Source organism: Gavialis gangeticus, unplaced genomic scaffold (genome assembly GCF_001723915.1).
Source record: "Gavialis gangeticus isolate Ggan-Ray unplaced genomic scaffold, GavGan_comp1, whole genome shotgun sequence".
NCBI classification, from domain to species: Eukaryota; Metazoa; Chordata; order Crocodylia; family Gavialidae; genus Gavialis; species Gavialis gangeticus.
In genome coordinates, this window is record NW_017729022.1 from 135247397 (window position 1) to 135269469 (window position 22073).

General features: G+C 40.3%; 1 protein-coding gene across 5 annotated transcripts in view; it reads left to right on the forward strand.

Moving 5' to 3' along the window:
* Positions 1-22073, forward strand: part of PLCB1 (phospholipase C beta 1) — a 948624-nt gene that overhangs the window by 713900 nt on the left and 212651 nt on the right. For all 5 annotated transcript variants that reach the window (XM_019516220.1, XM_019516217.1, XM_019516218.1 and 2 more), the window contains 7 exons: positions 319-389; positions 1299-1395; positions 10965-11049; positions 12809-12933; positions 15512-15666; positions 16936-17100; positions 21408-21507. In XM_019516220.1, coding sequence (XP_019371765.1) covers positions 319-389; positions 1299-1395; positions 10965-11049; positions 12809-12933; positions 15512-15666; positions 16936-17100; positions 21408-21507 — 798 coding nt within the window. The remainder of the gene's footprint in view (positions 1-318; positions 390-1298; positions 1396-10964; positions 11050-12808; positions 12934-15511; positions 15667-16935; positions 17101-21407; positions 21508-22073) is intronic.

A 22073-nucleotide genomic window follows, 5' to 3' on the forward strand; every position in this document is an offset into this window, starting at 1 on the left:
TTCATCAGACATAGGAGAGTGCAGATCGCTCTTTTTTGACTGGTAACATATAGTCAATAGTTCTGAACCGCTATTCTGGTGACTTTATAAAAACATGAGGAGTTAGTTGTTTGATAGATTCGAAAGAATAATTCGGCAATCCTGAGTCTGGATAAACCTTTTGAAAGTAGTTTATTTGGTTTGTGATATGAGAGGCAGTCCACATGAAAGCATGGGCTCCTGTAAAGTAACAGTAGATAGATATGTCTCTCATGAATATTTCTGGTGTTTATAATTGTCATGTCAGCTGATAATTTTATTGTATTTCAAATATTGCAGGAGAAGCCGAGATTGAGAGCGATGATGATGATGACTATGATGATGACTGTAAAAAATCATCGATGGATGAAGTGAGGACTTATAGAGTTGTTTTCCGAGACTGTTTCCAGAGCTTGTTGAACTTGCCTTGTATTCCTAAGTATTGGTCTGCCATCTACTGGAGACAAAGCAGTGCAGTTTAAAAAGCACTGCAAACTTTAAAAATGTCTCCTGATAGGCTTGATGTTCTTTTCAGTTAGATTTTAACTCATTAAAAGTAGGACATTGTTTATCTGTTTTAAACAGCTACTTGTTCTACAGCTAACTCTGCGGGAAATTATAACTGTCTGCTTGAGTCTGTATTTGCCATACTTATTATCATTCATTTTCCTGAATGTTGATCATTTGCTCAACGTTGTTCAGAACTGAAACTAATGCATCTCCTTCCCCATGGATGCCACAACTCTGTATAGGAATTAAAATATCATCTGAATAATTCAACTTTTAAATACCATGGTACATTCTCATCATGACCATGTGAAAATCCTGGAAGGCTAATCAAGACTTTTACACATTGTATCCCCATAAAATGTCATCCTTTCTGGATTTTGTACTTCCAAGAGGTTTCTTGGCTTTCAGGATTAATTTCATTTGATAAGATTTGGATTTTAAAAAGTAATTTCCTTTTCCAGCAAAATAAAAATTTAAGGGGGGAAGGACAGTACATGTGGAATACTCCTGTAAAAGTCCGGGGGTGGGAATCATATGTTTTTGAGAAAACACACCAGGTAGTGTGCAGGTAAAAATGAATACTCCTGAATTGGGGCTTTATCCTGCACCTGTTTTAAGTTAGTGGTAGACTTCATGTGTTTGGGCTCAGATCTTCAATAAGAAGTGGCATCTAAGTACTTTTTAGAGTGGTGCTTTACAGTATTGCATAGAAATCCTGCCAGTGAATTTTGTTATACCAAAACCATAATACTTTCCCATTCCTGTTCAAGGGCACAGCTGGCAGTGAAGCCATGGCCACTGAAGAAATGTCCAACCTGGTGAACTACATACAGCCGGTGAAGTTTGAGTCATTTGAGATATCAAAAAGTAAGTATACCGAGTCATGTGAGCAGCACTGCTTTATATTAGGCATGAGTTAAGAAATTGTTCCCTTGTTTTATACGTGGATAGCTCTAACAATAATACCAATTATTTCACAGATCTTTTGCCTGAGTAAGTTGTCATAGCTCCGTTGTCATCAGTAGATCTATGACTGTCTAAACCAGCTAAGGGCCTATCACAAAAAATAGAAGAGAAGAGTCTACATAAAGAATTGATTACTCTTCCTTCTCTGATGCTTGTGCATAACCCCCACAAAGGGTAATAGGAAATATTCTCCTTTATCAGGGACGTAGGAGACTTGCATTTATTTTGAGATATGCCCAATTCTAATGTTCAGGTTTATTTCCAGTTACTGCTGGCACAGTGGTGCAGATATTTCTGGAAATAAAGAAATCTTTGCCCCTCCAATATGCTTGTAAATAAACACTATAAAAAACTAAGGCACATTTTAGTTTGATTGATGAGTTCATAAGTGTTCCATCAGAAACAACTAGCAGCTTTTCATTTTGCCTACATTTACCCTTGTAAGACATATACCCACCCCTTTATACAAATTCCATCATTTCTGCATCAAACTACTGTATAGAATAGACCATAACTTCATCCCCTGCGGATTTGCATGGAAAATGTCTTGCTGGGAATGCACTTTGCAGCATCCTTAATAAACATTGCAGCATCTTTTCCTTTTTAGGAGCAGAACCCCCCGCTGTTTACCTGTCCTGTTTCACTGTGTTTTGACAGGCTGCAACACCTTCTTGAAACTTTTGTTGTTGCTTTTGTTAAAGTAAAGCTATGGAATTTTAATTTATAGTGGATTTATGGAGAATTTGGAAGAGAGAGAAGCAGCAGTTATAGATACCTAAATCTCTACCAGCGATTTAAATTTAAATAACAGCAACTTAATTAGACCAAAAGTTACTCTCCCAAAGAAATACATTAAAAAAGATTGCCCACACGTGCGCACACACTCCCCTGAAGCTTTTGGATGCAATAATAGGAGTCAGGAGCACACATCAAAGAGAAAAATATTTCTCTTAGGAGAGAAACTATATGGGTGAGTCTTGCCAGGCTTTCAGAAAAAAATGATGTTTCAGTTGCCCAGAGCTTGTGGATATAGATTTCTCCCCTACATGTTCTTGTCCCTATTGATTTCTACCTCTTGCAAAGAACAGTTCATATATATATTATACACAGCAGGTTTTAATTTTGACCTTTGATCAAATGTATTATGTTCTCATTTGATTATACTTAGGATGTTCCTTACACTAGAATTAGTGCTGAATTACAGTATAGTGGAGTAAAAAAAATCATTACTGTAGAAGTTTTGTCTATCAGCTAGAAAGTGACCTACATGGCAAGGTGTATGGGAGTCTATTTCCAGCTGATCCTGCTCATTCACTTCTTGGCCTTGAACAAGATCATGAAAGGTACATTAAAAACAAAAACTAAAAAATAGGGTGTAGATAGATCCAGATTGATTTTCAAATTTAATTGACAATTTTTAAATTTAAAAATGTTTGCTTTAATTTACTTGTTGCCAGTTTGTTTTCTTCCCATTTTATACTCTTCAGCCACTAAAGTGTTTTGTTATTGTTTCTTTAATTGGTTTCCAATTGCTAGGAATGTTTCAGATTTTACAAGCAGGTTTTTTTTCCCCTGTAAAAAAAATAAAAAAGTGTCTTACTTAACGTTCATCTGTTCTGAAGAGATCCAAGTCCATGGCCTCATTAACAACTCTACCGTAAGAACTACACAGACTTAAACACAGCACTGATAAATAAATCACCTATGCAAGCTCTGCACCTATGTGCCTGTTAAGCTGTGCACCTATTAAGTTTGCACAATATTGAAATGCTGAAGTGGTTCAACCAGGCTTCACTGTATTTGCAGTTTGAAGTCACTGGGCATGTCTACCTGTGCCCCTATGGTGCCGTTGTTACTGCACTGTCATTTAGTACTTCTTTTTTGGAAGTACTAAATGATGGTGCAGTAACAGCCCATATTGCACCATGCCGGCGAAGCACAGTTATTTTTAGCCACTACATCACCATAGCAATGCTCTAAAGCAAGGGAGCATGTTGCTACGGTGATGTAACTGCAGCATCATGGTAGAAGTGCCCACTAGGACTTAATTTCTGAGACCAGTAGTGGTCAACCTTTCAGCTCTAGTCTGGATGAGCGGCATGGGGCTTGTACGTAGGTTGGATTCTGCAGGCAGGGTCAGTCTGCAGGCCAGATCCTGCGTGGGGTCAGCATGCAGGATTAGGGCAGAAGTGTTATCCAGTGCACTGGCCCAGCCTCAGACACCAGATACAGCTGTGGAGTGACCTTGCATACTGTCACAATCTGATGCATGGGGCTGTGTCATCAGATGCACAGCGCCCCCCAGCGTCCAGAAATTTGACAGCAGGAAAGCACTGGCAGCATTTAATAGCTGTGATTTCAAGAGCCACTGCAATTAACACTGCCACCAGTTCCCCCACTGCCAGGTTCCCAAATCAGTAGGGAGCCTGGTGGGACAGTTTATACAGCCCTGTGGGCCAGATTCAGCCTGTAGGCCAACAGTTGAACACCAGTACTTGGATGCCATAATATGGCCTTAGAAGGTGATGTTTGAGCTTCTATTTGGGTATATTAAAAATCTCCCTGGTAGCTGGATTTGACACACTGGAAGGAAAATAACGTCTCGTTGTTAGAACAGAAGCCTCTTTGTGTTGAACTGACAAAGATTTTTATGGTATTAAGATTTAAGTTTTTGATACGATTGCTTGAAAAGCTTGCACACATGCTTCAGCTTCTGCACAGATATAGTTCCTTGAAATTAATGGGACTGTTCATGTGACTTAATTTTTAATTTTTTAATGTTTTGCTTTTTTCCTCACATCAGTTTTGTAAATTCTGCCAAGAGGGGCATTTATGGCATTTATTGACAAACTAAAACCAAAAAAAAACCCCATCCATAAATAATGTAATTGATTACACAGTTTTGTCTAAAGTTGCAGTAGCACAAATTTTCCAGTTAGATTTACAAAGCCTCAACCTGAGGTAAATCAATGATTTAAAATAAATTCTAGTGATTTAAAGCAATTACTCAAATTGATCTGCTCTGCCAAGAAGCAAAGAGGAGCATAAATCCTTCTGTTTTTCTAACATTTTAGGTCATTTTTTTTCTCTGCCTGTGTCTCAGTGTCCTCACTGGTAAAATAAATAAATAAATAAATAAATAAGGCTAATCAGACCTACTAGCCAGGGGTACTATGAGGTTGACTTCAACTTTGCAAAAATGATTTAAGATCCTTGTTCAGAAGACCATAAATGTGGAGGGCTGAAAAGGGACCTTAAGAAATTATCTACTCCCACTCACTGTGCTGTGGTGAAATGGTGCTTCAAAGCCCTAGATATGCCACCAACATATTTTTGTCTAACCAGTTGCTGAAAAAAAAATCCAATGAAGGTGGTTCTACAAAATCCCTTGATAACCTGTTTTGGTATATTCCTACTCTAACAGAAAAGTTTTTTTTCTAATCTCCAACTAAAATCATTTTTACTGCAAATGAATCTAATTTCTTTGGTCCTTCCTATAGTGACCACGGAGGAGAATTAATTACTTCTATATTTTTATGTATTAGAAGTTTTTGGAGGTTTTTTGGTTTGTTTATTTTTTACTATTCCTCTCTCCCTCCAATCTGCTTTTTTCTATGTTAAGCAAATGCAAGTCCATCAGCCTTTCCTCCCTCAGATCATTTTTTTTAAACATCTTACCAGTCTTGTTGATCTCTACTGGATTCTCTCCTCTTGATCTTATTTTTAAGTGTGATGCCCCAAAACTCGACATAGTACTCCAGACAAAGCCTGACCAGCCCCAAAGACAGCAGAATACTTACCTCTGTCTTGCATCCAACACACCTGTTAATCCATTTCAGAATGGCATTTTTCCTTTTTGCAACTGCATCACATTATTGACTCATGTTTAGTATGTTGTCACTACAGATCCAAGACCCTTCTCTGCATTACTGCAGCCAAGACAGATATTACCCATTTTGTATTGATGCATTTGATTTATCTTTCCTAAGTGTACCGCTTCACATTTGAGATTGCAGGTTTTAAATGTCATCTTGTTGTCTTAGGGCCATTTCTCCAATTTAACAAGATCATTCTGAATTCTGATCCCATCCTCCAGAGTTTGGGCACCCCTTCCAGCTTGATGTTATCCACATATTTTAGAAGCATAACCTCCAGTCCATCAGAAAATATTGAGCTGAAATGGGCTCAGAGCAGGCCTCTGTGGGATCACAGTTTAGGAGTGAAATATTGATAACTGCTCTTTGAGAGAACTTTCCAGGTAGTTATACTCCCACTTTATACTGGTCTCATTTGTTCATCATCTGATAACCAGATTGCAAAGTGTGACTATGGAGGGAAATGGGTCTTGCCAGGGAATCTCCTGTTTATTTGGCCTATTTCCCATCTTTCCTTAAGTTTTCAAAAATAGCCATTGTTATTATCATTATACAGCAGAATGAACACCAAGAGGTTCCATAGATGTACCATTTGCAGTTAGCAACTTCTGCACTATTAGGGTCATTTTCCTCTTGGATCAGAAGGCTGGGTGATATATTTATCCCACAAACCCTATCACAACACTTTTAAATAGAGTGAAAAAACATTGCTTTTCCTTCCTTGGAGTGTTAGAAATTGAAGGCAACATCTTTCTCAGATTTTCCACTGAGGTCATATTGAAGTCAAATAACCCTGGAGAGGATGGATATTTGGAAAAAAAAAACAGTGGCCATTTCAGGACATGACAGGATTTAAAGTAAATAATCATGAAAAGAAATGTTCAGTGTAGAAGAGGAGGAATGTGGCTGGGCATATAAAGAATCAATAACATGCTTCAGTGTCATTTTAATAAGAGACACATGATTTTTTTTTCTGAGCTGTCATCAGCCAAAGTGCTTTGCATATCTAATAAAAAAATGAATGACGTGTTTAGTATAAAGGCTCAGGAAATCTTCCCATTGTGGAACATAAACACTCTACAGTTTACCTCTCTTATCTTGTTTATTAGAAATCCATATTCTAACTACAGAAGGATAAAACTCATGGTCTTGGAAAGGCTGATGCATGTTCAGATTCTCATACCACAAAGTTGCCAAAGTAGTTAAAGTACTATTGGCCTATCTGCATGAACCTCCCTGATGTTGGTAAGGCCATAGCAATGGTTAGGCAAAGGTGAGAAACTTGATTAGAAATGCTATTGCAGAGAAAGCCTTAGTGCCTATAAAGGGTCTTAGACAAAAGTGAGCCGGCTGAAAATCTGGCTGAAAGACATGATAATACTTAGTTGTGGGGAGAGGGTACAGAATATCCCTGGAGGGAACCTGCTCCACTAGGAATTAAAACCTTTGAATGTTATACTGATGGGCTATAAAAGTAGCCAACTTGTATTTCCTGAACAAAGAGGTTGTGATACAAAGAGACTGCCACAAAGCAGCCAATTCTGATTCTAGGAATTAAAAGGAATAATTTATGTAAGACATGAGAGGTAGTGGGCCTGCCATACTCAAGGCTGGTGAGGCCTCTGCTGGGGTACTGTGTCCAGTTTGGGGCACTACACTTTATAAAAAGATGTAGATAATATGGCAAGGAAGCAAAAAAGGTTTAAAAAGCATATCCTTTAAGGAAAGGATGAAAAACCTGGGTTTACTTAATTTACTAAAGACTGAGCTAAGACATGAAAACACTCTTCCAGTACATAAAAGGTGGCAGGAAAGTAGTCAGTGACCAATTGTTCCCCAGGGCCACTGTAGGAAAGAAAAGCAGAAATCAGATTAATTTTCCAAAAAGAACATTTAGGTTAGTTATTAAGAAAGAATTCCTAACTGTTTAGGAAACAGGAAAAGGCTATCCATGAAGGTTATGGAATAAGAACAAGTTAAACAGATATCTATTGGGAATAGCCTAAGTATATTTAGTCTTACCTCAGTGAAGGTGATGGGGGTAAAAGATCCCTTGAGGTTCCCCCCTTCCCTCCCCTGGCTTCTGGCCTGGGCTACTGCAGACATGTGGCTGCATTTCTGAAATCAAAAGTGAATGTCTGTTCAGTTGTGTATTGGTTCAATCTTTGCAGACTAACCTATGAAGATTGACTTGATTCAGCCTCTGGCTTTTTGACTGTCTGTCCTTAGCCTTTGCGGCAGGGAGAACTCTTTGAAAATGTAATACCTCTGAGCACCCTGCAGGGATCCTGCTGTACTGTAGTTTCTGATCCGATACAGCTGTGCAGGGAGTAGTTCCTGCCATCTAGTTTTTCAGGCCCTTCCATCAGCCACCTTCTTTTCACTGTTCTAGGCACATGAATCTAGCTCCTTTTCTTCAGTAAGTGGTAGAGAGTCACTGCTCACCTTCCAGCTCTAAGGAGGGAAAGTTTCTGCCAACTTCAGTCTGGTTTCTGTGCAGGAGAGGGGGAAACTCATATGCCATGTTTGCCTGTCTCCTCTTGGTTTTCTAATTTGGTCACTGTGAGCTGGCCAGGCTGTTTCTGTGGTACTCCAGCACTTTGGTGACTGCAGCAAAATTACTTCGAAGACAGACATGCCATAGCACAATGTCCTTCAGCCTTGTCTCTGACTTGTGCCTTGCCTTTGAAAACTTTAGGAGCTGAGAGGGCAGACTCAGATGTAACTCACAGGCTATTTGCTTTGTTTACAATGAGATGCCAAGATGTTTTGATGGATGAGAATCTGCTCCTCATACTGTAGGAACCTCTAGGCAAACTACACAGCTCATTATTCATTGGAATGTGAAGTGTTTTTTTTCCCCAAGGGAATCATGTACAAAGCTAATTTGGAAAAAAAATTGAAAGGAAAAATTACATAAGCTGGAGGGCTTTTGACCTGAGTTTTCCACTGTGGGGTGACGCTTTGATGCATAAGAAGGATGTGCACAAGGAATGCCACACTGAATAACAAGTAGAGAAGGAGGATTATTCTCTCCAGTTTGAATATGCAAATTGAAGTTAGTAGTGATGTATTTGGCCCCTTTGAACGATAAGTTTAGTCTTAGACTCTCTCCCCTGCTCCAGCCCCCTTATGCCAAGTAGAAAGGCCATGAAAGCCTCAGATCAGCGCACAAGTAGGGATGGGGTATGCTGAGGCAGGGCTGCAGCTTATAACATCATACTACAGCTCGTACCTATAGGAATGAGGATTGCCTACAACAGGGCTGCCTTAAGCCACTGTAGTAGGCTAGACATTAGGTGGTAAAGAAATGGTTTGAAGCCTCCATACCTCCCTAAAACTCTGGGGATCTTCATTTTCTTCTCTGTCTTGAAAAGGGAGAGATCAGCACCTCACAATCAGTGCATTGTTGCAACAGACATGATGCAAGGTACTACAGCATTTCTGCAGTGCATCAGCTGATTGCTGCAGTGATGAGGAACAATGCTCTATCTGTATTAAGCAGCCAAAGTTCTTTGGGTAAATCTGATATCTTTTATTAGATCAACTCAACTATTTGAATTGGCCTAATAAAAGATATTAGATTTACCCAAGAACCTTGTCTGCTTTTGTCCTTAGACCAACACAGCTACATCCTATAACCCTATTGTGTATTAGCAAGACCAGGAATTCAGTAGAAGTAGAACTGGATCAGATGTTTATTTAGACCATCTGCGTTTATCACAGAAAAAATGTTCAGAAGGGTTATAAATCCACGTGCTTCAGAATATAAACCAGCATTTTATTGTCTTGAGTAAAGATGCAACTTCCCATATGAACAGGCTTTACCATAACACAGGGTGTCAAATATATGGTCCATGAGCCAGATCCAGCCTCTGGAGCAGTGTGATCTGGCCTGTAGGTCTCTGGGCTGACTTTGGCCATGCATGCTGTATATAGCATGCAGACCACACCTGGCACCTTGCATGCTACAGGCAGCACATGCAACCCATGACCCAGACCCCCTTTGCCATATGCAACACAAGGTCCATCCTGTACCCTGCACCATCCCTGGGGGCTGGCATGCTGCTCACAGTGCACAGGCTGAACTCGGTACTGCATGCAGTACAGGGAGTTCAGGTTGCAGGCTGCAGCACAGGTCTAGCTTGCATGCTATGGGCAACACAAGCCCTTTGCTGGCCCCAGGGGCTGGCATGTGTGGAGCCTAGGCAGAATGCAGCATGGTGGGTGCTCTGTAGGAGGCTGGTCCTGGTCTGGCCTGCAGATCAGCTCAGGTATGCCCATTTAGCCTGCAGGGCTGGATAATTTGGACACCTCCAATAATAGGAATATCAGACTCTTTAGTTTTTCTTCTAAAGCTCTGGCACTGGCCACAGTAGGGAATAGGATGAAAGGGAAAACTACTCTGATCTAGGAGGACAATTTCCAAATTCCTATTACAGTCATAAGCAAACTTTTCTTTGCTATCATCCATGCCTATGTCCTTATTTTAACCTTAGGAATAGAGAGACTTACAGTTTGAAAGAAATTATTATCCTGCATACGGAGCATTCCACAGGGAAGCAGACTTGATAGGGTGAGCAAGCACTCTGCAAAGAACAGCTCTTTACTATAGTACTTAAAATTGCATTGTTGTAGCTGAGGTTTGAAAGTAGTTTCCATTTAAAAAATAAACCGTGTTTTCATGCATTTTTGTCTTTAGGAAATTGTTTTATTGAAATGTTCTGTCATTGATCTATACATGAAGGTAATTTCTTTTGAAGTGTGAGCACCTTATAGTTTCCTATTGAAAAAAGAAACATTCTCTAGTATGGAAACATTCTCTACACCTTTGAGCCATAACCTCAATCCTTTTACAAGTATATAGAGCAGAAATTTACAAAAGGTTTTCAGGTACCTAAAGCAGCAGCAAGCTGCCTTGTTTGTGGGTGCGTTTTGTTTGTTTGATTGGTTGGTTGGTTTTTGCTTCTTTTTTTTTTAACAGAAAAGTATATGAACAAGTTAGGCACAAATTGTCAGTGGCTTTCATTTGGAGTTAGCCATCTAATTATATAGGTACATTTGCAAAGCCTGCTAGTTAATCCCCGTCTTGTGGTTAGGCCAAAACTCCATAATGATTGTGCTAGTTCTAAGGAAAACCTATGAGTTTGAAGGTTAGGTGCAAACCTATTAATCTGAAGGTTAGGTGCATTCAGAAGTATGCCACTATACATACCCAAGCTAACACATGTATCCAAACCAGCAGCATCATGAAAAGCCTCATTACCTGGCAGTGGAGAAATGTCCCTCATACGTGTGGTTGTAGCTTCCCATCATCATACGCTTTTAGGCCACTTTTCCAGGTACTCTGTGCCATGAAAGGTTCCATGCAGAGAGTCTAAACAGTCCTCAGCATGCCTCCTCATGTGCCCTCCAAGGAAACCTTGTATCTCATTTGCTGATCTGAATTGTGGGGTGACACATGCATGTCTGAATAATAAATGGGATAGAGATGATACCTTGATCCCCACCAGTTACAACTCTACCTTACATATTAGTATGTTCTCACATTCTGTTTTTCTTTCTTTTTTTCTCTCTCTCTCCTATAAACTATAGAACGTAACAGGAGTTTTGAAATGTCGTCCTTCGTGGAAACCAAAGGGCTTGAGCAACTCACAAAGTCTCCAGTGGAATTCGTGGAGTATCCTTAACGTTCAAAAAGAGTCCTTATATACATTTTCAACTCCAAGATCTGTTATGTTTCTTCCCTGAAATTTGGAGTCATGAGTCTGAGAAATTTGGAACCCAACTTAATGGTGTAACCAAAGTCTTAGATTAATAAGCAGGGCTGGGAGCTGATGAGAGTTTATTTGGTAGTCAAAGTGAAGTCTAGTGATGATCATTAAGTGTGACTGAGAGTTATAAAATGCAGATTGAAAGCCCACAGAGGCATAACTGTTAAGTGTTGTGTCTTGGGCGGCAGTGGTGCATGGTGCAAAGACAGCAGCCAGAGATCTGATTCAGCCAGGGGCAGTGTTACCTCATTTTTTTGCTGCCAACGTGTGCATCAAGCAGCCATTTAAATACTACTTTTCAGCAGCAAGCAATAAGCTGACATCTTCCATAGCAGCAGTGAACCACCAGCCACTGCTTCTGTAGTGTATGCCATTGACATTTCTCTGCCATCCCTGTTGCCAGATCCACTGCAGGGAAAGTGCAATGTGCAGTAGTGAAGGGGGGCCAGGAGGGTGAAATGGCCCCTAGCTCCATTCTGGTGCCCGTTTGCCCCCTTATGCAAGGCCCAGAGTTCATGTCCTACTTGCCCATCTTCCATTATGCTACTGAAAGCCCAACAAGGAAAAGGAAGTCAGAAAAGTTAGTGAATATGTTCCTTTATTTTCCTATTGTTAACATAAAAGTAGTGGTAGCATAATAGATAAATTATAAATGGAGAAAAATTGTCCAATAGGAATAATCTGGGTAACTCACCTTTTTGCAAAAAGGCTGGGACTATAGATAAACATGTCTTTAAACCCAGCATTTCTCAATGCAGAAGTGGGTCACAAGAATATATGAAAGGGTCATGAACAAACTTTAAAAATGGATTCTCATTTAATGGAGAAAAATATGGGAAACCATGGCTTTTCCCTTGCAGACTGTCAGATTTCCAGCCTGCAAGAGGCTTCTTGGAGCCTCCTCATGCCCCACACACACCCCACCATAGGCGACTGGTAGGGGGTGCATGGGGGGTGCATGTCCCTGCCCCCCCCCATTGGGTTCAGTGCCCCCCTGACAGCTGACACTGATGCTGTCAGCAGGGCTGGTGCCACCCTTGACAGTTCACAAGGAGTGCAGTTTGCAAGCCTGAAGTTCACAAGGAGTGTTCCAGGTAAAATACCATTTCAAAGATTAGTTAAAAGCTAGCCTGTAACATATTCCCACATCTAACATTTGTGGATTGGCCATATGGAGTTTACATCCAACAGTCAACATTGCCTTCTATATGTAGAAAGTCAGTTAAACACTTATTTCAGGAAGCAAGTCCTTTGTAACTGGGCACTCCTCACTCCATCTGTGGAAGGATTGCTACTGCTTATTTGCAACTGTAAAAGCATATTAGGAAATGACTAAGTTACTTACCATAGTCATAACTGGAGTTCTGCAAAGATATTATCCTCTAGATCTGCACACACACACTTATTCCTTGTTTTTTTCAGTATTTGTCTAATCCATACAGGAACTAGGGGTGGTGGTAGTATAATTTTATAATCTCACATTCATACAACGTATAAAAAGGCTCACTGTTCCTAAAGAGCATGGATCTTTGAAAAAAGCATGGTTGGAGAACACCCATAAGTGAGCAACCATCATTCTGTAAAGAGGTTCGGTAGATTGAAATGATATAATAGGCAGCTAATAATTTTGCCAGATGTACTGTATCTTAACTATTCATCATCTAGATACAACAAAATGCAGCTTAGCCGAATTTATCCAAAAGGAACACGTGTAGATTCCTCAAACTACATGCCACAAGTCTTCTGGAATGCTGGTTGTCAGATGGTTGCCCTTAACTTCCAAACTGTAGGTAAGTCTCACTACTTACTTGATTTTGTTGGCTGCGCTTTCCACTTCTTGAATACATTTTTAATTAGAAGCCAAGTAAGTTTTGTCCAGTGGAAAGATGTTGAGCTGTTGATTGGTATGATGAAGCTGTTGGATCATTCTTTTTACTCAATTTATGCAATATTCAAAATTAGTATATTATATACAAATTGTGCATTATACTTTAGTCTCACCTGCTCACATGCAGTGGTCACCATTAGGAAGTCAGCATTTGCCAAGTTACCACTCACCAGCTGAAAAATGCTTATGACTTTATTTTCTGGGTAGCAGAAAATCTTACAGTGTCTCATATGCATTGCGTTAAATGTTGACTTGTTAATGATGACTGCTTTATATAGTATAATAAAGTGAAAATACAGTTAACTTTGCTTCAGTCTCCAATAACAGTTACTGCTATTTTTCATGTTTATTGCAGTAGCCCCACACAATGAGAAACAGAATAGGGCTTCATTGTTGTAAACACTATACATAACTGCAAGGAGATATTTTCATAGGAGGGCCTAATAGGAATATTCTTCCCCAAAATGCACGTGCACTCAGCCCCATAAACGCCAGAAGGTATATATGCACACACAAATGACAAACTGCACTCAGACATGCCTGATATTTTTGCTACTGGATGGAACTGGTTGCTAAATGAACAAAGTTTCAAAGATGTGTCAGTTCCATATATCCGTATGACTCCAACCAGAACTTACAACAACCACCAAGGTTTAGCTTCAGATTTGAGGTAATGGTTTCAATGATTATTTTCAATTTCATTTTAACAGTGTGGAGAGCCCCCATGTTTTTCTATGCATCACTTGTGGCAAAAAAATCTTGAATTCATGGTGCAGTATTAATCCCCACAGCTCCTTTCCAATAGCGGTTCATAAATGCAACTTTGCAAGTTTTAAACTGCCATTTGTTGTTTGAAGGAGCTCATCCTGGTGCTGTGAATGCTCAGAGAAATGATTTAAAACCAAAAACTTTCTGCAACTGCTTCAGAAACTGTTATTTTAACCATCTTGAACTTTCTGAAGACAGAGTCATATCTTCAGAGGCCCCCTGTAGCTATTATTATGAGCGCTGTTACCTTTTAACAGAAAACACCTCTTTCAAATTAAAGAAACTGTAAAGATTTTTAAAGGTTATTTGCCATTGCTTTACTCCGCATTTCAAAGCTAAAGTATCTTAGACGGTTAAGTCCTATTTTCAAAAGTAAGTCTTGAAAAGCAATGGGATTTACAGAGGCATAAGTGGGCAGTTTTGCACATTGAGCAATGGCAGCCCATGGGGCACTGGTCACAGCTGTGCTCCTGCTGGCAGAGTAGTAGGTAAGAGAGTAGTGATGGTTTCTGCTATTTTTGTACTCCAGCTGAAGTTGGTGCTCCAGTCTCCCCTGCTTAGTTACACTACTAGGGGTTTTATGTTCGTATGTGGTAAATGACTCTTAAAGATCTAAACAATTAACTCACATCTTCAGGAGAAGCTATGGAGAATTTCATCCTTTTTTATAAGGATGGGGCTAAACTGGTTTTAGTGGTGGCAGATGACAGAACAAGGAGCAATGGTCTCAAGTGCCAGCAAGGGAAGTTTAGGTTAGATATTAGGAAAGACTTTCTCATTAGGAAGATAGTGAGGCACTGGAACAGGTTACCCGGAGTTGTGGATTCTCCATCCTTGGAGGCTTTTAAGACCCAGTTAGACAAACCCTTGGCTGGGATGTTTTACTTGGGGCTGGTGCTTCTTTGAGCAAGGATAGGACTAGATGACCTCCTGGGCTACGGACAGAAATTATTCATAAACTGGTATAAGTGATTGGAAGCCAGTTCAAATATGTAACAAAACAGAAGTCCAGTGCACATAAACTGCTTTCAGAATGGTCAAAAACTGGCTTAATATCAACCTGGATGGATGTAGTATCAGATTTAACTTATTTAGGTTACATCAATTTATTGAATTTCTATCCCAGATCCCCTCCAGATTCAAGTTAACTAACAGCTCCCCAGCATCCCAGGATGCTTTGCATCTCCCATCCAAATTGCCCTTTACAGGGTGGGCAAGCTAGCCTTGGCCTAAGCTGTCTGCTCCAGCTGAGCAGGAAGGCATGCTCTAGCATCCCTTGGCTTCTGGCCTAGACCACTGCAGGCATGTGGTTGCACTTCCAGAGTCAAAAGTGAATGTCTCTTCACTTGCATATTTGTTCAGTCTATGCAGCTTACACCAGCCTATGAAGATCGAATCAATTTAGCATCTGGCTTTTTGACTGTCTGTACTTAGCCCTGAGGTCCCCTCCAGCTCTGATTTTCTATGATTCTGTGAATTCAAGGTAGCCTTCCCTAATGACAGCAGTCACTGTGTGGGAGAGTGAGGTCTTACAATAAAGAACCTTCTGAAACCTTTTGAGTGACAACAGCGCCAAGAAATACATCTTCTTCACAGTGTGCTCAGCTGGAAAAACATAATCTAAATAAAGTGTTATTTTGCTATTTAATGGGATTTTTTTATAATTGCAGCATATCCTATATTAATTATTTTTTTAAATTCTTACTGTTCAGATTTGTCTATGCAAATAAACATGGGAATGTATGAATACAATGGCAAATGTGGATACCGGCTAAAACCAGAGTTCATGAGAAGACCAGACAAACATTTTGATCCATTTACAGAAGGCATTGTGGATGGAATAGTAGCCAACACTTTGTCTGTTAAGGTACGTATACAATTACTGAGACTACTGTTGATGTTAGAAGACAGTTTGGCTGGATTCAAAGCTGAGAAAACAAAATACTCATCTGTACTGGGTCACATGTTAATTTTCAAACTGAAAGACTACTCATTTCCTCAGAAATAGATACTTTGAAGGAATGTTATACAGTAAGTAAATTTGCTTTTCCTGTAGTTTTCATTCTGTTCTCAGTTTCATTCCTTTTTAAATTCATAATAGTTACCAGGAAGTTGATGTATTTAAAAAGGGTTAAAAAAGTTAAGCTTTTATTTTTGAAGTATGTTATTTCAAGTAGAGTATTTCAAGTAACATAAAATGCCCCTAGCACAGGTTAACTTATAGGCAGTGACCAATGTGAAGTACACTGCTGAGTATAAATGATTAAAATGATAGGTTTTCATTAAAACGTAATAGCTATATTTGTTCCTCTGGGTGTAATACCCTAAGTTACCTGAAGCAGTAATATTAATAGACCTATTCAGTTGAACAAATATCTTCTCTTAATTGAAAGGAAGAGGATACTCACTTGGAAGCTGTTAATGCAATTCAGCATAGTAGAGTACTAACTACTGGTGGCAGAATGTACGCTGGTAGCGGGAAACCTCTTTTGAAAATCCACACAACCCTAAGCTTGAAAAGTCTCAACTTGTGTGGGTTGTTGAGCACGCTCTTCAACCACTGCAGTAAGTGGGATGCAAACACTTGCTCAATACCTGTCAGGTTGCTGTATTTTGTCCATGAGTAATGAGGCAATTCCATAAGCCAGCTCTGTCTGCCTGCCCTGCATAGATTGTGTGAGATGCAGTGGCAGAGTACATAATATGCCTATCTATATACTCATTGGTAGGCTAACCCTCTGCCCTATGCTTTGTAACAATTTGTTTCAAATCCTTTCCTTTTATCTCCCATTTTAGAAATGCCTAGAAGAAGAGTTCTGTTTGAGTTGTTTTCTTTTCCTAGCATTTGACCGGAGGGAAACCAAGGCATCTCATTATCTTTGCTGCAGCATGATTACACGCAACTTCAGGGTTAACCTGATATATTCTTTTACCATAGCACTACGTGCATTGTGTTGCTATGTCTGCAATATAAAATAGTGTGCTTTAGGTGGGGGGAAGAGGAGGGGAGAGTAGGAGAGGGTCTTTTGGGACATGAACTACCATCACCAATCTGAGTTCTCCAGCTAGAAATGTCAGAATTCCCAAACTCTTTCTGTTGACCGCTTACTAAAGCCACATGTATTTTGTTTTCTAGGTAATTTCAGGTCAGTTTCTTTCTGATAAAAAGGTTGGTACATATGTAGAAGTAGACATGTTTGGCCTTCCTGTGGATACAAGACGAAAAGCGTTAAAGACAAAGACCTCTCAAGGCAACGCTGTTAATCCGGTCTGGGAAGAGGAAACCATAGTATTTAAGAAGGTTGGTGTAATGTTTTTTGTTTTCTCCCCATAAAGTGTACAATAATTTTACTAGTATCTGGTAGATTCATTCTGTATTTTACAGAATATTTAAAATGATTGAATTTCTGAATATAAAATTCAAGAAATTCTAAATTATTTTTCACAAATTAATCTTTCTGTCCCAACACCTGAAATCAGTCAGCTGAAGTTATTTTTGATTCATTGCCACACGGTTTGGCCTGATGACTTACAAGACAAACTTTTCCAAAGCCTCTGTAAGACCCAAGAGCCTAAATCTCATTCACTAAGGGCCCCCCACCCCCGGCCAGCCACATTCCAGGCTTGTCCCCTGCTGCCCACCCCAGGGCTCCTTTGCTCCCCCACACATATGCGCACACACTCACAGGGCTCCCCCCAAACCCTCCCTCCCACTTACTTGTGGCTGCTTGCGCTGTCTGTCCAAGGAAGCAGGCAGGGAAGGGTTAACCTGCCTGCATGGCTACCACCACCACTACCAAGCTGCTGCTTTGCTCAAGGCTGAGCCCATCCCAAAGAGCAGTAGCTGAGGCTGGCAGCAGCCAAGAAAACAGGGTAACCCTTCCCTGCCTGCTTCCTGGATAGATAGCATAGGCATAAGTTGGAGTGAGGGAGTAGTGAGTAGAGGTCTGGGGTACTGGGTAAGGCGGGACAGTGGGCCCAATCCAGGCCAGCAGGGGAGGAGGATGTTAACACTAAGGTATAGCCTAGACCAGTGGTCCCCAACCTTTTTTGCACCAGGACCCATTTGTAAATATCAATAGCCAGTCCCAACCCAGTGCCCCTCACTTCCGGCCTGCTGCCTGCCACCCCCAGACCCCAACCCCGCAGCGTGTGGGGCCGGGAGTGAGTGTGTGCGGTGGGGGGCATGGGGAGGCCCCAAGCAGCCCCTCACAGGCTGGTACTCTGCCAGCCTGCAAGGGGGAAGCCACAGTTTCCCACGTTTTTCTCTTTTAAAAGAAAATTCCTTTTTAAAGTTTGGTCATCCATATTTTAAAGATTGTTTGTGACCTTTTCATATGTTCTTACAACCCACTTTTTGTTCCTGACCCATGGGTTGAGAAACACTGGGCTAGAGTACATACAGGAGTTAACATGATCCAGGAGCCACCCAAAATTACTGTGTAACAAGGCCCTTAACTGTGGAATTTGGACTCCTGAGCTACATAAGTATTTGTGAAATTTTTACCCAGAAGACCCAGTCCTGAAAAGTCAGTGGATGCTAAGAGTCTTAAGTATCTCTCAGAATCATATCTTTGCAAAATTAATATATCATCATGATTTGTGTGTTTGCAACCAGTTTCCTAAAGAGAATTCTAGTATTATGCGTTTTTACTTTACTAGATAATTCAGCTAACTTGATTTTGCATCCTGTTATTTGAGAGACAGTTGCCCCTGCATGTCCCATGGCAAAAATTAATGTTATGGAGTGTCTGATGCCATTGGTTCCTGAAATTCAGCATTGTAGCAATAGCAGTAGTGCTCATATACATTCTGCTTTCAAACAAACCTTTCCTTTGGCAGTCTGAGCTAGAGTTTGGAAACTGCAATTTTTTTTTCTCACAAGAGTGCTTAACTTTTATGCAGCATCTTATTTCTCTAATCCATTTCCACCAGGCTTGGAAAGAATCTAGTCTTAGAAAGAGCATGATTTATTTTTCAGCTGTCTCATATCATCTTTATGTTAGAATTCTATAAATATGCATCCACATATTTTTATATAGGTTGAAAATGTACTGAAAGTAAATCACTGATTTCAGCATGGTATGATATGAATATATTATGCCTGTATGTTTATGCATGTTTGTTTTCACCTGTGTGGTCATTCTGATGCAGCAGTGAGGTTGATGACCCCTGGCATAGGGCAGTGGAAGATGGTCTTCCACAGAGGACCCTAGGAGTGGAAGGGTCTCCTGGGTTCTAGAGTCCAGTCTGGGCAACTCTATCCAGGAAAACAGAGTGTACACAGGAGTGTAGATTCAGCTTACAATTAGCATGAACTAACTTTAGTAAGTGTTAAAGTTACCGTTTGCTTTGAGCAATTGCATGTTATGTGTAAATTATACCCCAGGGAATCATGCACAGAAAAAAATCAAATTTTTCAATGTTAGTCTAGACTGCTCCAAACAGGGTCAAGGTCAGAGCCATCCTTGTTGTGAAACCTGATTTCGATGCTGTTTACAGGAATACATGAGAAAAAAAACCCATCCTCTATCTCTTGTATAACAAACAGGCAGCCAGGAATGAGGATGGCAAGGAGTCTGTTCAGGGTGATTGATTCCCTTCAGAATGCTTTGCAGAAGCTGTTGGGATGCATTCAGCAATTCTAGGTATCGTTTGTCCCTTGAGAGCCAGACTTGAGGAGCAGACACCAAGATGAGGATCCTGCATATCATAGCACAGCATGTCCTACTGAGGGCAAAAGAAAAGGCCATCTTTATGCCTTGTTCACCAGTAACATGATTATGGCAAAGAGGGTCAAGCCTGTAGCAAGCAAATACTGGGATAGGCAGGCCCTTTCACTTAATAAGTTATAGAAAAACAAATTGTTAACAGCAGCCATTCTGGCAAGATATGCATTTTCCTGCAGAACCCTAAAGGGTGAATGTTTCATGTTATCAAGCTAAATAACTCTGCACCACAGCTCCTGCATTTTCTTAATGTGCCAGGAGTAGGGACTGGGGGACGTGTCTGATTTCTAGGCCACTAATAGACATTTAAAGATACAATGGGATCTGATCCTTTTTCCTAACAGTTGTGCCTCTTGCCATGACACACATGTGTAGCAGTTTGCATAATTTTGAGATTGGGGATCAGATCCAAATTATGCCCTACTTGCTAGTGCAGGGAAAGCCTGGGATCACGATCCTGAGCTTTTCCTGCACCGGCAATTTGAAACCCAGGGGCCCAATGATCAGCTCATTGTTGGCTGGATTGTAACTGCAGTGGGGCTCAAATGAGCTATGGTGCAGTCCCTGGAGCCAGACAACAATCAGCTGATTGCCAGCTGGCTCTGGGGACTGCACCACCACCGGTTTTTGCCCTGGTGCACTCCCGATACAGCCAATGATCAGCTGGCCATTGGTCATTTGGAGACCCTAGTGCAGCCCTAACCCTGAAACACATTCAGCTTAAGGCACAATGGAAAACAGTCTAAAAAATATTATGCATTTTTGCATAATGTTTTTGTGGCGTCATTAATTGCCTGAACCATGTGGGCAGATTACGATTTAAGATGCAGTTGACAGACACCCGGGGCCTTGGGAACAGATATGAGCAGGGCAACATGAAATTCCTCTGTACTGCTCATTAGACTGCCAGCGAGTAGTTTCTTTTAGACTACAGTCTACCTTGTGAATCTAGTCCTGGATCACTTGGGTCTTTATATGATCCTACATTTTGATCCCCATGAACAAGAAGCACTGTTGAAAGCAAACAGACCTTCCAAGCTGAGTTCTTGCAGATTTCCCTATCTCGCAGAGGAAAACATTAAATCGTCTCACTTAGATTGATTTCTTACCAAAGTCATTATTTCCCCTGCACGGAACTACAGTGTTGTTTCATTCATCACCAGCACAATCTCCCTTTCTAAAGAAATCACATAATGCATTTCTTTATGAGATTACTATAAGTTTCTTTCTGATCTACTTCTGTAGTCTTTTTAATAGATTTCTTCCCCCCCTCTCCCCCCTGTCTCCCTACCTAATGCATGCCCATTGTAGTAACCCTGGTAACTTAGCATTTGACAACCCAAAAGGACTTTTCTATCCTTTCACTGAAGCAAAGGTTAGCATCTTAGGTTTATCTATCTCTCTTACCAGCCTCATCTATCCACTAAACTTCATTTGCCTGACTAGGCAGTCATGATAGGAAGTGATGGGTCAGAAGACCTTTATTAGTTGGAAGCATATTTCATGCAATTACAGGCTTGCAGCATAGTCACACTTTTCAGACTCTAAAACAAGTATGACGCATATATCGTATTAAACCTGGGGATTTTGTTCTCCGCCTCAGATATGGCTGTTCTGAAAATTCCCTGTCTAGGACTTACCCACCTGTAAGGATTGTCCTTCCTTCCACAGGTGACTAGACAGATGCATGATCATTTCTGAATTATTTTTGTATGTAGCTCATATGCCTTCTGACCAGTTATATAGCAAAAAGTTTGAATGTCTGTGTAGCTATTTTTATTTGCTAGCTCATTTCTCTATTCTTGTATATATCTTATATTAGGAAACAGTTTTTCATTCAGAGCAAAAAATTAATAAATGAACTAACATGTCCCTTTAGGTTGTTCTACCTTCTCTGGCATGTTTGAGGATAGCAGTATATGAAGAAGGAGGGAAATTTATCGGCCATCGGATATTGCCTGTCTCAGCCATTCGACCAGGTGAGGTTACTGCTCTACTGTTCTACAAGTTATGTAGAGAAGAGGACAAAAAGCCAGAGTCTCCACTGCCATAAATGAGCATTGACTTCAACACAACTTTGCAGATCTGATCCAAAGTATTCAGTTGATGGTAACATTCACTAATACTAATACTTTATTATTTTAGCCTTCGCCTTAAATTTCTATGAAAAAGAAAATACTCTGATCACTAGAAGTTTAAGCCTGAAATGAAACAAGGAAACCTGTGGAGCTAAATGTTACAAAGAAAGCAATGATAGTTACTGGTCCCCAGTATATCAGTATGCACAAATCTTATAAACAAGAAAGGCCACAATACAAGTTTGAGAAGAAAAGGGGAAACAGCCATTTTTTACATTTCTCCTTTGGTGAGAATGGGACAAGGTTGTGGGGAAGGAGGAAGGAAGAATTACTGACATGTGGGGCCAGAATCTGAATGTGGCTCTGCCCTATACACACAAAATCATTTATTAAACCAAAGCTACTTATTTTTTATTTGTTGAAAGTACCAAACAGTCAGTTGTGGATCAACCTGGAATTAACTTATT